Below are 16,561 nucleotides of genomic sequence, written 5' to 3'. Positions count from 1 at the left end.
GGGCCGCTGAAAGCTGCTCCAGGTTCGTTTCCGCCCACTGGCAAAGATTCATAGCCTCCTTGGCTAGAGGGGCGCTCTTGGTACCTCCCTGGCGGTTGACATAGGCCACAGCCGTGGCATTGTCTGACAGGACCCGTACAGGCTTCAACACCAGTACCGGGATGAACTCCAAAGGCGCCAACCGAATGGCTCTGAGTTCCAGGAGGTTGATAGACCACTTTGCCTCTGCAGGAGACCAGAGCCCCTGCGCTGTCCTTCCCAAGCAGTGGGCTCCCCAGCCCGACAAAGAGGCGTCCGTCGTGACGACAATCCACTCTGGGGTCACCAGAGGCATTCCCGCAGACAACTTGTCTGTCTGTATCCACCAGCTCAGCGCCTTGCGCACTGCTGGGTCCAAGGGAAGGCGCACAGCATAATCCTCCGACATCGGAGTCCAGCGCCGCAGCAAAGATTGTTGAAGTGGTCTCATATGAGCCCTGGCCCAGGGCACTACTTCCATCGTGGCCGTCATAGAGCCCAACAGCTGCACATAGTCCCAAGCCCGAGGAGGAGAGGCTACTAGGAACTGGTCCACTTGAGCCTGAAGTTTGACAATCCGATTGTCTGGCAGGAACACTCTGCCCACTTGGGTGTCGAATCGACCTCCCAGGTACTCCAGGGACTGAGTCGGGCGCAGCTGGCTCTTCTCCCAGTTGATGATCCATCCCAGGGAGCTCAAAAGAGCAACCACCCGGTTCACAGCTTTGCCGCACTCTGCATAAGAGGGGGCTCGGATCAACCAGTCGTCCAGATAAGGATGGACTTGTACCCCTTCCTTTCATAGGAAGGCCGCGATGACCACCATTACTTTGGAAAAGGTCCGCGGAGCAGTAGCCAACCCGAATGGGAGGGCTCTGAACTGGAAGTGTCGTCCCAGGACTGCAAAACGCAGAAAGCGTTGATGAGGAGGCCAGATGGGAATATGCAGGTACGCTTCCTTGATGTCCAAGGATGCCAGGAACTCTCCTGCCTTCACTGCCGCTATAACAGAGCGGAGAGTCTCCATGCGAAAGTGCTGCACTTTCAAGGCCCGATTGACCCCTTGAGGTCGAGGATAGGCCGGACAGAACCTCCTTTCTTTGGTACCACAAAGTAAATGGAGTAACGTCCCTTGCCAAGCTGACTTTCTGGCACCGGAACGACCGCGCCCAGGCGGATCAGATTGTCCAAGGTCTGCTGCACTGCCACAGCTTTGACCGGAGACTTGCAGGGAGAGAGTACGAACCCGTCTTTTAAGGGTCGGCAGAACTCTAGCTTGTAGCCGTCTCTGATGACTTCCAGCACCCACGTGTCTGAAGTTATTGTGGTCCACTCGCCCAGAAACGAGGACAGCCGTCCTCCAATCTGCACTGGGGCGTGGACCAAGGCCCCGTCATTGGGTACGAGACCCTGGGGGAGGACCGGAGGGAGCACCTCCGGGACGGCGGTCTCTGCGAAAGGAATGCTGCTTGGGGGAGAAATTCCTCTTGAAGGAAGAAGGGGCAGAGGAGCCCGACTTGCCCGGGCGGTACCGACGGGCTTCCTGCAACCGTCCTCTGAAGGTACCGGGACGAGTACTAGCCCGAGCCCTGACCTCTGGTAATTTCTTGCCCTTAGACGTGCCGAGATCGGTCACGATTTTGTCAGCTCGACCCCAAAGAGCAGCTTGCCTTTACTACTACTACTACTTAACATTTCTAGAGCGCTACTAGGGTTACGCAGCGCTGTACAATTTAACAAAGAGAGACAGTCCCTGCTCAAAGAGCTTACAATCTAATAGACAAGTGAACGGTCGATAGAGCCAGGCGGGATTTAGAGGCGTGGTCAGCAGACCAATGTTTCAGCCAAAGCCACCGCCGCGCAGAGACTGTCTGAGCTATGCCTTTAGCTGAGGCTCTCAAGACATCATACAGCAAGTCTGCCAAATAGGCTAAGCCCGATTCCAGGGCCGGCCAATCAGCCCTCCAGGAATGATCCGAGGGGGAAGCCCGCTGTACCATAGTGAGGCACGCCCTGGCCACATAGGAACCGCAAACTGAGGCCTGCAAACTTAAAGCAGTCGCCTCAAAGGACGACCTTAAGGCCGCCTCCAATCTTCTGTCTTGGGCGTCCTTTAGGGCCGTGCCACCTTCCACCGGCAAAGCCGTTTTCTTAGTCACCGCAGTGATTAAAGAATCCACGGTAGGCCACAGAAAGGCCTCACGTTCACTCACAGCCAAAGGATAGAGGCGGGACATAGCCCTAGCCACTTTAAGGCTCGCTTCCGGGACATCCCATTGAACCGAAATTAAGGTGTGCATGGCATCATGCACGTGGAAGGTTCTAGGCGGGCGCTTCGTCCCCAGCATAATGGCAGAGCCAACAGGGGCTGAGGGAGAGACGTCCTCCGGAGAGGAAATCTTCAAAGTGTCCATGGCCTGTAACAACAGGTTGGGCAAATCCTCTGGGCTAAAAAGCCGCGCTGCAGAGGGGTCATCCGCTCCATCCGAGCGGGGATCTATCTCCTCCAAGGAATTCGCAAAGGACCGTTGGGAGACCTCAGACACGCTGCCCTCATCTACATCGGAGGAGACAAAGTCCTCCAAGGCCTGGGAATCAACCCGAGGGCGTTTACCTCCGGGAACCTCAACCTCTTTACCAGAAGAGGGAGCAGGGGCAGCGTTTTGCATGAGGAAAGCCTGATGCAGCAGCAAAACAAACTCGGGGGAGAAACCCCCCAGACTGTGCACTTCCGCAGCCTGGGCAACAGCCCTAGACGCACCCTCAACCGGCGCTCGCAAGAGCGGGGGAGAGACATGCTGCGCATCCAAAATGGCGTCCGGCGCGACACTCCGCGAAGGAGCCGCGCGGGAAGAACGGCGCTTAACTTTAGCCGCTTTTGTGCCGTCGCCCAAATTAAGGGCGTTCATGGCATTAATGTCTCCAACCTCAAGGGCAGCCCACGAAGAAGCCGTCCGAGCCGCGTGGCCGGCCAAGATGGCGGAGGCGAGGAGCGGGGGATGGGCGTTTATGGCGGGAAAAACCGCCACGCCAGAGGAAGGACCGGGACATTCATCGGTCACTAAACTGTCACCCATCAAGGGCGAATCAGGCTGTAAAACCCCCGCATCCCCTCTAGAAGCGCTCCAGCGATCCGGGGAGCGACCCTTTGCGCCCTCGCCCTGCGACGCCATATGCCACGAGGAGAAGAATCGGGGAACCCCCTGCCCGCTATAAAAAGGTAAAATTACCTGCTTGCCGCTCCGAGCTGTAACGAACTGGTGTCCCAGTGAGTAGCTGCAATGAACGTTTAAATAAACGTCGAAATAAACGCCTTTAAGGACGTTTAAAATTTTTTTTTTTTTTTTTAACGGAGCCAGCGGGAGGGGGGAGAAAAGGAGGGACCTGGCACCACCAGGTTTGCACTTGCTCAAAAGAGCCCTCAACCCCAGGCCTCAACAAAACCTAAGGATTAGGCTTGGAGGCCTAGCCAGAGCTGCTGCTGTGTGTGACCACCACCTGCTGAGATAGAGAACATACTGAGGAGTTTCCGGCAGCACATGACCACATATAGGGAGGCAAAAGTTTGCTCTCTATCTCCACCTGCTGGTAGATGGACACAACCCACCAGTCTATGGATTGATCAGCTTGATGATATGGAACACTCATTTTTTTCTCAGCACTTAAATTTGGGCATCACTTACAGAATCTACTCTCAGGTGTTTCAAATTGCAATAAACTCCATAACATGCCAATGCAGCAGGCATCTCATTTGGGACGTCTGAATTTGCACTTGCTTTATTATATACCTTATTCAAGGATAACCTTTGAGCACAAGATATTTTAAAAATGTATAGTCTACATATAACCTAGGCAGATTACAACATACATTAAAAAACCCTAACAGAAAAATCTTTTTACAAGCTTTTCATCCACAGAACATCCACACTTCCTGAAATGTTTACACAAACAGGTGTGTTTTCCAAAGTTTGCTTTGGACAAGCCTGCTTTATTTTCCACAGAAAACGGTAGCTTTCAAACAACCTAATCTACCCAGGTCCATCATTCAGGGGCCCTTTTATTAAGTGGCAATAAGCCAAACATGGCCCTACCGCTCAGCAATCTGAACTACCACCTGCCCAATGTGGGCGACGGCAGCAGTTCCACCCCTAGTGCGCATTTCCAGCTCCAGTATTTGAAAAATATTTCTGCAGAGGGTTACCCAGCGGTAATCAGGCAGCGCCACACGTTGCCTGATTACTGCTGGGTTAGTGTGGGAGCTCTTATCACCACTTCAATGGGTGGCAGTAAGTGCTCCACACCCTCTGCATGGCCACGCAGTAAGTTCAATCTTACCTTATGGCCATTCCTTTTTATCCTCTGTGGTAAAAGGGCCCCTGCCGCTAACACAGGGCCCTTTTTACCACAGCTTAGTAAAAAAGGTTCCTCAGTTCGCTAAAAGCATCCATTGGCTTCCACATTATATTTTAGCTAAAAACTTAGGCATTCCTGAGGCAGAGGGGGTGGGTGTGATTGTCTTTAATTTTTCAAAATCTAGATTTATCATTTTATGACAAATACAGACAACTTTTGAAAATCAGTTCCAGAAATATGGAGGAAGCAGAGGGAAGAGTAGCTACCCATGGATCTCACACCTATATTGGCAAAATGAAAGTTGCACCAATTATGGGGAGGCACACTTCTGAACTTAATGCTTCCTGGGAACCTAAATGACTTTCCTCTAATTAGAATGGATTGATAACACAGTGTAAAACATCAGTCACAGGCTTTCCATTTCCAGGCAACTTTTCTGTTCATTATATGGCTCAACAATCTCAAGGTTAAAAACAAACACTGGCAGCTTTTATATAAAACATTTATATGCCACAGTAACTTACAATGTTATATAGCAGCAATAATATGTGTTATGTGAACTGAAGTAGTTTAAAAAGAACTTATGTAATACAAAAATCTAATGAAGTTATTAAGATTGTTAGCACTGATTAGCATCTCCATTTCTTCAGCTACTCTTGGCATAGCAGCCTTGTGAGCTTCTGTACTCTAGTTTACTAGCACACAAAGGGGTCCTTTTTCTAAAGCTTACTAACGGATTTAGAGTATGCTGAATAAGACACCTATAGGAATATAATGAGCATCTTAGCATTTAGCACACCTTATAAAAGGACCCCAAAATGAGCTAGATGGTCTCAGTTTCTCATGGGGTACTTTAAGATGCAAGGTTTATGTGGCAGAACATCAGTAAGTTTAGTGTGTCTCAAGGATGGAGCAAAAACTGCACCAGCAATAGTGTGTTAATGGAAGCATTGTCAAGACCACGTAGGTAGGAATAAAACAATGCCTAGCTGATGCCATACTTTCATGGAACCTTTATTTCTGCATGCGCAAACTTAAACCTGTCAAATGACTTCCTTCCCACACAAGCATGTATTACTATAATTACTAGCCACTTACTAGAATGGCCTTTGTGAAAATTGTGGACACATTTTCAACTCCCAAGGATTTCCTCTCTTGTTAAGGGTACCTTGCATTTTCTATTGATACTGGACTAGTGACTTTTTTCCATAAATTTTGGGTAATTTACAAAAAAAAAAAAACAACAACAACCTTATACGTTTTATTCTGTGAAAATTGCTGAATAGCCAAGTTTGCAATTCAGTAATGGTCATGCAATTACCTGCAAAACAGCATTAAAGAAGCAGGTGTTCCCCAGGTTACTGAGTCCCTTCACCATCATTTTACTGCTGCATGGTGGAAGCGATGCCTCCTTTTCTGCTTTGGCCGTCCCATATTTTTCCTTTTCCTGCTCATTTTTGCAGTCTTTTTCCAGTTTCTTATTTTCAAAATCTTTGCTTTCCTGCCCTGTTGAAACTATGATACAACAGAATAAAACCTTTGAATATAGCTTCTAAGAGTTTCATACACTTAGAGAAAAACTAGTGCTCCAATGTAATACACAATGTAAGACTGCTAAAGTTTTTAGAAAGCTTACTCTTTTCTCTTAAGTCAGAATTGAGTAGAAACTAGAATTTTTTTTAAACTTTATGCTTATTAAATTATGAAAACAATTTCTTGATTAAGAAATTCCAACTCAGATACCAAACATAAAAAGGAAGAATGATTAAGAGAAGGAAACAAAACAGGGAAAAACCAAGAAGAAATAGGGAAACAGATGTTGAGTGGAAAAAAAGACAAAAGTATTTCAGGAAATAGTTATGCTTCAGATTGCTCCTTAATGGGGATTTAAGCTATCCCCAATCCCTAAAGGCACCCCCCCCCCCTACATCAGTGACCAGCAGCATTCATTCCAAAATCTTCCCGTTACCAAGAAAGTTCTGTACTTGAGCCAAGTCACAAACCAGATCCTTGAAACTTAACACAAACAAGTAAATCATTAGATGTTGCTCCTAAGAAATTAATCAGCACCATCAAGGATGAGAATGAGGCAAGTTCTAAATGACCAAGGCAAACAAGCAATAAAAGCATTAAAAAAAAGTTTATTTTCCAAAGTACTGACTCCAAGACCCTACCCGGGCTGTGTTTCAGTGAAGAGCCTTCCTCAGGGGTCATGGCAATGCAAAAACAAGTCAGCTTCACAGAGATGCAAACTGAAGAACATCAACAATAACCTGGAACAGTGTGCACTGCAATGCATTACTCACCTGTTGTGGAAGTTTCCACAAGGACTTGTTTCTTAATATAGTCCACAAGCTGACCTAATCGATTTGAACTGCTGTACGGGACTTCATTATCACATACATAGCACCTAAATCCAAAAAAGGCAAAATGTGATTCTGTTGGAAGCTAACCAGTACATTAAACTTTAAGTTTATGCGTTTTCAAAAATTCAAGTCAGAAAGGATTGAAATGAGCATCTTGTATAGGCCCAATCGTGGAAGTATCCAAAGCAGCCTCAAAAAACAAACAAACACTAGCTTCTCAACTGATAGTATATAGTACAAATCTGATGAGAAAACTGGTCACAGCACAACTGGGATAAGATTTATCTACATATATTAAAATGTGACTTGACAGATCAGTATTGATAATGGGAACAATTTGTCTTTTATGGTCTTTTATGGTATCACCATCATTTGCTGGGTCAGTTAATTAAATGTGACCATCTCTGGGAAAAGTGACTACAGTCACTAGAAAAAAAAATTAGGTTTTAATTAATTTTATATAATTGATATTCCACCTAAAAGGCTAAGCAAAGTACAATAAAACATACAAAAAAATAGAGATCAAAAAATATCAAAACACAAACAAATAAAAGGAGAATGCTAAAAATATTTCATGTTACTGTGTCAATACTTTGCTTCAACCCCCAATATATGCCAGAAGAACAAATGGGTTTTTAAAAGGTTTCTTAAACTGCCCTAAATCCTTCAAAAAACAAAGATATCCAGGTCAATGAGTCCACAAGTGTGGCCCTGCAATTGAAGAAGCAACGGCCCTTGTGTCAGCATCTCTTATCATCCCCAAAGGAACCACCTCTAGAGATTTCATATCTGCAGACAGCAATGAGCTTGTCAGTTGATGCACTTTCAAGGTCTGCCCAAAATACCAAGGCGTTGTCTCAAACAGCTTGATGGATAAGTATGAACACTTCATACTGGATCTTCTTAGTCACCAGCAACCAAAGCAATTGCTTCAGTATAGGCATCACATGCATATATTTTAATGCCTCAGAGATCTGTACTGCTACAATTTGTATAACTTGCAGGGCCCTACAATGTGAAACTGAGACCCCTCGGTACAAAGAATTACAATAATCCACTTATTTGTCACCAAGCACTGAACTACAGTCCTAAAATCATATACCGACATCGGTTTCAACTTGCTCAACAAATGAAGCTGGCAGAAAGATGAATGTTATCACCTGTCCTATTTGTTCTTGCATACAAAAACTGGCATCTAGTACAACACTTAAGCTCTTCACAGGTAACATTACACCAGATAAAATTCGCCCTTTCCTCTCTGAGCACACCACCCGAACTCTCTTCCACGCTCTTATTACCTCTCGCCTTGACTACTGCAACCTACTCCTCACTGGCCTTCCACTTAACCATCTATCCCCCTTCAATCCGTTCAGAACTCTGCTGCACATCTTATATTCCGCCTGAACCGATATACTCATATCACCCCTCTCCTCAGGTCACTTCACTGGCTTCCGATCAGATACCGCATACAGTTCAAGCTTCTCCTTCTTACCTACAAATGCACTCAGTCTGCAGCCCCTCATTACCTCTCTACCCTCATCTCCCCTTACGTTCCTGCCCGAAACCTCCGCTCACAGGACAAATCCCTCTTCTCAGTACCCTTCTCCACCACCGCCAACTCCAGGCTCTGCCCATTCTGCCTCGCCTCACCCTATGCTTGGAATAAACTTCCTGAGCCCTTACGCCAAGCCCCCTCCCTACCCATCTTCAAATCCTTACTCAAAGCCCACCTCTTCAATGTTGCTTTCAGCACCTAACCTTTATACCTTTCAGGAAATCTTGACTGTACCAATTTGATGACCCCTATTTGACTGACTGTACATTTGTCCTTTAGATTGTAAGCTCTTCGAGCAGGGACTATCCTTCTATGTTAAATTGTACAGCGCTGCGTAACCCTAGTAGCGCTTTAGAAATGTTAAATAGTAGTAGTAGTAGTAGTAGTCATCAGGTAACTTAGGATCTAGTTTTATGCCGACCAACATAAGTTCTGTTTTATCCACATTCAGCAACAGCCAAATCTCTCTCATCCAGCCACTAACTGTATCAAAACACAACTGAATCAACTTAGCATATTCACTATTTTACTGGGAAATAAAAAGAAACTATCAGCATAAGTATAGGTCACCTCAACCCTCAAAAGATCTTCCACAGTGGGGCCATGTAAATATTAAACAGGAGCAGATAAAGCTGACCCTTGTCATACCCCCATAACTACAGGATACACCTGGGAGGCCACTGGGCTCATTTTCAAAGCACTTTGTAAATCTAAGTTCCATAGGACACTATGTAGTGCTTTAACAATATGCCTCCATATCTCCAATCCCCACTTGCATTGACCTCCCAGTCAAACATGAAACAAAACCAATCAAATCTCTGCAACATATACTCAATATTAACACAGTCAAAGGCTGTAATACAAACAGTCCAAACCCCATCCTTTTAAGTGGTCCCATGACATGAAATAATTGGTCACGCTGAACATTTTGGATCCTGTACTTTAGTTACCATTTCCCACAGAATCACAAATTGACACAGTAACATCTATCATGGTGGATAAGATACATGTGTTTTATATTGTCATTTTTATTTTCCATGTTACACTACTACTGCTACTACTTAACACTTCTAAAGTGCTACTAGGGTTACGCAGCGCTGTACAGTTTAACAAAGAAGGACAGTCCCTGCTCAAAGGAGCTTACAATCTAATAGACAAAATGTGCGGTAAATCAAATTGGGGCAGTCTAAATTTCCTGAATAGAGGTAAAATGGTTAGGTGCCGAAAGCGACATTGAAGAGGTGGGCTTTGAGCAAGGATTTGAAGATGGGCAGGGAGGGGGCTTGGCGTATGGGCTCAGGAAGTTTATTCCAAGCATAGGGAGAGGATACACAATGGTACACAATGTAATAGGCAAAAACATCCTCCTCCTCCAATTCGACATGTCTAGAGTGGAGGAGTGGCCTAGTGGTTAGGGTGGTGGACTTTGGTCCTGGGGAACTGAGGAACTGAGTTCGATTCCCACTTCAGGCACAGGCAGCTCCTTGTGACTCTGGGCAAGTCACTTAACCCTCCATTGCCCCATGTAAGCCGCATTGAGCCTGCCATGAGTGGGAAAGCGCGGGGTACAAATGTAACAAAAAATAACAAAAAAATGGTAAACCATAATATATTAATAAGATTACTAGATAAGTTCGGGATCGGTGGAAACATACTTAGCTGGATCAAGGGTATCATAACCACAAGAACATATCAAGTAAAATCAAACTCATACACATCATCACCGTGGAAAGCAGACTGTGGAGTACCACAAGGATCACTGCTATCACCGATCCTCTTCAACCTAATGATGACCCCACTAGCCAAGTCATTATCCAATCAAGGCTTTAACCCTTGGTGGGAAAATGTGGGATACAAATAAATAAATCTATGCAGGCGATGTCACAATATACATCCCTTTCAAATCTAACCTGACAGACATCACCAACGAAAAAAAACACACTGTCTCATCCTCTCATCCCAACACAACGCGGACAACCCCACAATCAACACCCCAGACACCCTCCCTATCTCAGACAGCCTGAAAATCCTCAGCGTTACAATGGACCGCAACTTAACACTAGACAGCCAAGTGATATACACAACAAAGAAAATGTTCCACTCCATGTGGAAGCTCAAACGTGTGACGCAATTCTTCCCGAGGGAAACATTTCACAACCTGGTACAATCAATGGTACTAAGCCATGTAGACTACTGCAATGGAATTTATGCGGGATATAAAGAATAAACCTTAAAGAAACTTCAGACCGCTCAACACGGCAGCTAGGCTTATCTTCGGAAAAACGCGATTTCAAAGTGCAAAACTCCTCCGTGAAAAACTACACTGGCTCCCGATCAAAGAACACATTGCTTTCAAAATCTGCACTCTGGTTCACAAAATCATCTACGGTGAAGCCCCAGGATATATGACAGACTTGATCGACCTACCAACTAGAAACACATCCGAATCAACACGAATGTACCTAAATCTGCACTACCCAAGTTGCAAAGGACTCAAATACAAATCAACTTACGCATCCAGATTTCCTACATAAGTACACAACTGTGGAACACATTACCAAAAGCCTTGAAAACTACGTATGACCACCTAAACTTCCGGAAAACACTAAAACTAACCTGTTTAAAAAGGCATACCCTACCGATCCAACATAAACGCCTGATCTCTACAACACAACAAAAGTACGTAATGGACATAACACAACTCTCCCGTCATATGATGCCCTAATGTGGCTGTGCCACATGAACTTGATCTTACAACAACATCACTTTATATTTGTTCACACCGGAGTCAGCAAACGCCTCTCCGGTACTATGTAAGCCACATTGAACCTACAAATAGGTAAGAAAATGTGGGATACAAATGTAACAAATAAATATGAAAAGAATAACTGTAGGTGCCTGTCTATTAGAGCATAAAAATTATACAGAACTCATGACTTCATATGTACTGTTCTGAAGAATTTTATAACTCAGGTTACACTTATTTTGCCTCAATTTACCAATCTTTTTTCGTTATGCAGCATTTTTCTGCTGCTTACCGTGAGGGTTTAAGCTTAGTTAGCAACATCATTTTCTCTCATTAGATCCCTTTCTGCATCCCCCAGCAATCTACAGCCTGTCACGAATACTGCTCCTTTCAGCACACAGTACATTCTGAATGACTGATAGCTGTCGCTGTACTATGACAACAGTATGATCTCCCTCACAAGGGAAAGAATTTTTGATTTAGTAGTAGCAGCTGTTCAATGTGAGAGTTTCAGGTACACTAGGTACTTTTCTGTTCCTGTAGGGCTTTCAGTCTTCAAGGTCTGTTATTAAAAGTGAGTTAACTGGGTAGAAGAAGCTCCTGCCCAGTTAACTCATTGTCAGCGAGCCATCTGGGACATTCAGTGGCACTTACCCAGATAGACCACTGAATATCCCCGACTGCCATGGAACTATCTAGGTAGTACTGGGATAGTCTAGGGGTTGAGTTGGGGCAGAGCCAGAAGAGAGCCATGCAGGGTCAGATTCTACATATGGCACCTGAAAAAAAATCAGGATGGTAAATATTTCTGCCTAAGTGTAGTCTATAAGTGACACCTAGATTTAGGCATGGTATATAGAATACGTTCAGTTGATACCCCAGAACTTAAACTACGCGGATCCATTAACATCAACAAAAACATGTCGTAAATCCTGGCACGTAGATTTATGTGCACTGGGCCATATTCTATAACGCCGTACATAAATTTTGGAATGCCCCTTTTGAACTAGGCACGTTAGAATTTAGGTGCAGCTCATTACAGAATCTGCTTAGCGAGCTATGCGTGTAAATTCTAATTAATGCTCATTATTACTTTTTAAGTGCTGTTAAATACGCAGATTGGCTTGTTAAGCCAAATTATGCACGTTATAGAATATGCCTTGATTTTGGCGCAGATCTCTAGGCGTGCTATATAGAATCCGGCAGGTAGTAGCAATATTCAGCAGAAAGGCTGCCTAATGTCACTTTGTTAATCTGGTAGTGCACTGAATATCGGGGGGGGGGGGGGGGGGTACCAATGCTTTCCTCCTCCTGAAGCCCCCACCCCCCTCAGCTTACCTTCAGGCTTCCCTGGTGGTCTAAGGTAGGGAACGGCAGGGCAGACAGGAATAATGCTCAGTTGTTCCTGCCAATGCCAACTCTGGGTTCAAAATGGCAGCCACAACCTCTAGCATCACAGTATTATCACTAGAGGTCACAGCTGCCATTTTGAACCTGGAGGAGGATTGCTCCCAACCCAGTCCACTAGCAATCACTCCCAGGTAAGTACCAGGGGCTGGGGGAGAATTTAGTTGAGAAAATATGGGTGGTATCTGGTTTCATGAAGTGGAGTCAGAAGAGCTGCGTAAGTCAGCTTGGTGAAAAAATCCCCTGATCCGAGTCCCAGTGGTCCACTCATGCCCAGTTACGCTCAGATATTCAATGTCAGTGCCCAGACATGGCCCAAGCACTGAATATCCAGGCATAAATGAGTTTGTGGCCACGAATGTTTACAAATATGGGATTAATATTCAGCCTGCTGCAGTCACCATTAGTTAGTAGCTAAGGCAGTGAAAGTTTAAATGACTTGCCAGGTTTAAATTTTATTGCTAATACTCCACTCAAGTGAGAGCGTAAATGCTTCCCTCCGCAGATCCTTAAACTCCTGGGGATCAAAAACTGGGACTGGAATCAAAATCCAGGGCAGAGTGCTCTCTGGGCCATCATGCCAACTCTTAATCTAATTTAATATTTAGAAGTAAGAAACTCACCATACACTCCAGTTTCCCAAATTAAGAACCAGACAATGGGATTCTGATCTGGGTGTAGCATAATGTTTTAAAGCATGTTGGTCTTGAGAATTCCTGTCACAGCCCTAACAGCAAGATAAATAAAAAAGACAACACTGCAATAACTGTTTACAGCAAGTCTCAATGAGAGAATGCATTCGAAATACAAACTTTTCATTCAAGACACCTGTAAGCCTATAATCATCTAGACTGAGCAGTTTCTTGAAAACTAACTATGCCCAGGATTATTATGAAACTTTATTCTTTCACTAGATTACCCCAAAAGCTAGCTTCTTCACAAGCTTTTAAAGACCAGTATCAAAGAATATGGCCATGAAAACAATATATCCTAAGTCTCAGAATGCAGAGTTATGGCGTGTAAGGATAAATGCCATACTCATAAAAGTAGTGTATTGGTAACATCATATAGTGCATATGGAAGCGTTAGAGCAAACTGTTTAAACCACCTCTATTATACAAAACCATCCTACTTTCTAAACGTTTTCTCCAATGGGATCCGAGCTAAGATTTTAGGGCTCAAATTTAAAATATTTCCGCCTAATATTCTTTATAAAATCTTACACATTTTTCTTAAAAGTCTTTTAATAAGCTGAGCTACCAATTAGCGGCACGCTGAATGCAAAGAAGCCCATTCAATTCCCATTGGTTCTTTGCATTCAGCGCACGCTAATTGGTAGTGCTGCTGTGTTAAAGGAGCCCTAAGAAAGTTATTTCTAGCCAATAATGGATACTTTACATTTGAATAATATGTAGTTGCAAAGAACACATGATGCACTACTTATTGCTGTGGATAATGTTTATACCAGAGCAATAAGAAAAAGTATTAAAGTATCACATATGGATCAATCCAATAACTCAGCCAATCAAAATGCAGATTTATCATCTTCATATTTCTGTTTTTTTTTTCACCAAATGTAATTAAGTAAGTTTTTATCTCACAGTTAGCATCATAGTCTGAGGTAAATTTTCTTCACAGCCACCCATTTTCAAACCAAAATTTTAGTACAGATATATACTGGCGTTTACTAAACTGCATCCTTGATTAACCCATTGCACTATAACTCCCATTCCATTCTGTGCTAATCAAGGATTAAAAATATGTACACGTGTACCCGATGACCACATTTTAGACATAACCAGACTGAATAACTTTCACCAGTTTCTTCTTCCTCCGAATTATGTTTTTCTTTATTATTTGTCTGACAGTCCTGACATACGTCCCAGTTCACATTCAACAATGCCTTTTTAAGGTTGCCTTGCTCCAATCCTTTGCGAACATGCTGGCAAACAGGTTCTGAAAAATATGGTACAAATAGAATGTTAAGTTGAATGGCAACGATGCCGCTATGTTAAGGTGGATTTGTATATTCTTTTTTTTTTTTGATCTGCCATCAAAAAGTTGAATGGCAAAAAAAAATTCTACTAATGATTATTGCTTTAATACCTTCTAATTATATAAATAATTTTAGTTATTTTTACTTCTTTATCTTTCAGCTGCCAAAATTAATAGCAGGCTGAGGCCAGGGCAAAGGGAGCACATGTGAGCTGTGGGAGAGGTTTACTCACAGTAACGTGCCATTTGTCAATGAAAACTTAAAAAGTAAGCCCAATATATTACATTTTTCTAAAAGGCTGGCAAAGTAGAAATCTGAAAGTTTAAAGAGATAATACAGTACATAATTGATAGCCATTAAAGCACTGAAGTTTCCTTAGGCCTAACATTTTGTTTTAAATTTTCTGCTCATATTATAGCCTTTTTAATGGCACCATTAACATATCTGTGTCACAATATATCACATACAATGGCTAATTCACAACTGGCCCTTTTTTTTTTTTTTTTTTGCATTTCAATTATTTATTGTACATTTGGTATTACTATGTAAACCACTGTGATCTCTATGCCAGAAATGGTGGTACATCAAATATCTAAACCAGGGATGGCCAGCCTCGGTCCTCGAAGGCCTCCAGTTAGGATTTCCCTAATGAATATGCATTTGCATGCACTGCCTCCATTGTATACAAATAGATCTCATGAATATTCATTGTGGAAATTCTGAAAACCTGACCTGACAAGGGCCAAGATTGGACACCCCCGATCTAAACAAACATATGTAGTACATCTGTTTACCTTACCTTCTGTTGTCCATCAGAGCTGAAAACTAAGTTTCAAATTCCTATTTTACCAAAACCAGTAAGGATTTCCTTATACCTGCCACCAAGCACTAGTAGTTGATATGGCTTAATTAAAGGTATTAAAACAATGATGATAAAAAGTAACAGGCTGAGGCCAGCAGTGAGTTCCAACTTCTACTCCATGCTACAATACGGAAAAAAAAAATGTTTCAGGTAAGTAACTTGGAAGAAAAGTTACTATGGTAGCACCACTGACTTGAGTGAAGGGCATTAGCTCATGAAAGCTAGTCAAGAAATGTTAAGCTAGTCCAACAGAAGGAGTATTACCTTGTATCTCTGTTTTTACAGATTAACCTTTATTTCTTTGAACTGTTGCTAACAAGTAATTCTACACATACTAACTTCAAGTACTAAGAACACAAAAAACACATTTCAGTGAGCCTGAACCAAAAATGTCAAACAAATCTCATACTCCTGGGGGGGGGAAGGGGGGGGGGGGCGCAAGACAGCGGTTAAAGAATGGCAGCATGATTAAGGAGCTCTCACCTCCCTGGCTTAATAACACGATTTAACCTTCTTTTTCTACAAGAAGTAAATATTTGCTTAATAACACTTCATTAATGGCTACTAGCAAACAATCGAAGAGTGAGTCGACTCTTACAATGGGTTCCAGCACTAAACGATCAAAACCGGATCTATCATCGTTGGAGAAAGTACTCTGCAACACAGCAAAACCAAAGCTCGTAATGGACACTATATAACCTTCCCTCTCCTCGATCCCCATTGTACCTGAAACACATGTACCTTTATTCGACTACTATATCACCTTGTATTTGTTTCTGTACCGGACTTGGCGATTGCCTTTACAGTACTATGTAAGCCACAATGAGCCTGCAAATAGGTGGGAAAATGTGGGATACAAGTGTAATAAATAAATAAACTTGTGTAATTTCTTTAGACGCTGAAAAGGCATTTGATTATGTTGAATGGCCATTTTTATTCCAAGTTTTGAAATGGTTGAACTTTGGTAACCATTTTATTGATATGGTATCTGCTTTGCATTCATCACCGATTGCTAAACTTGTTTCCCCTCTATAGAGGCACTAGGCAAGGATGCCCCTTATCACCTTTGCTATTCCTCCTGGCATTAGAACGTCTTCTCATAGCTATTAAAAGTCAGCCAGAAATCCAGGGTGTTCCTGTTGGGAATACTTCAATTAAACTTTCTGCATATGCAGATGATATCCTGTTGTATATCTCTAATCCAGAAACATCTCTTCTTTTTCTATCCAATTTGTTGGAACACTTTGGTTCTCTTTCT

General features: G+C 43.2%; 1 protein-coding gene across 6 annotated transcripts in view; it reads right to left on the bottom strand.

Annotated features, from left to right (window-relative positions):
• The window catches only part of USP16 (ubiquitin specific peptidase 16), a 70,169-nt gene that overhangs the window by 50,072 nt on the left and 3,536 nt on the right, over positions 1-16,561 (bottom strand). For 4 of the 6 annotated variants that reach the window (XM_030204281.1, XM_030204283.1, XM_030204282.1 and 1 more), the window contains exons 3-6: positions 14,220-14,401; positions 13,069-13,172; positions 6,678-6,781; positions 5,693-5,886 (exon numbers count right to left, since the gene is read on the bottom strand). In XM_030204281.1, coding sequence (XP_030060141.1) covers positions 5,693-5,886; positions 6,678-6,781; positions 13,069-13,172; positions 14,220-14,401 — 584 coding nt within the window. Of the gene's footprint in view, positions 1-5,692; positions 5,887-6,677; positions 6,782-13,068; positions 13,173-14,211; positions 14,402-16,561 lie in introns of those variants that run through there. The other 2 variants (XM_030204284.1, XM_030204285.1) reach the window with 2 other exon arrangements.

Source organism: Microcaecilia unicolor, chromosome 5, assembly GCF_901765095.1.
Source record: "Microcaecilia unicolor chromosome 5, aMicUni1.1, whole genome shotgun sequence".
Classification (NCBI taxonomy): Eukaryota; Metazoa; Chordata; class Amphibia; order Gymnophiona; family Siphonopidae; genus Microcaecilia; species Microcaecilia unicolor.
The sequence above is the reverse complement of the archived record's forward strand: the minus strand, read 5'-3'. Positions and strand labels throughout refer to the sequence as shown.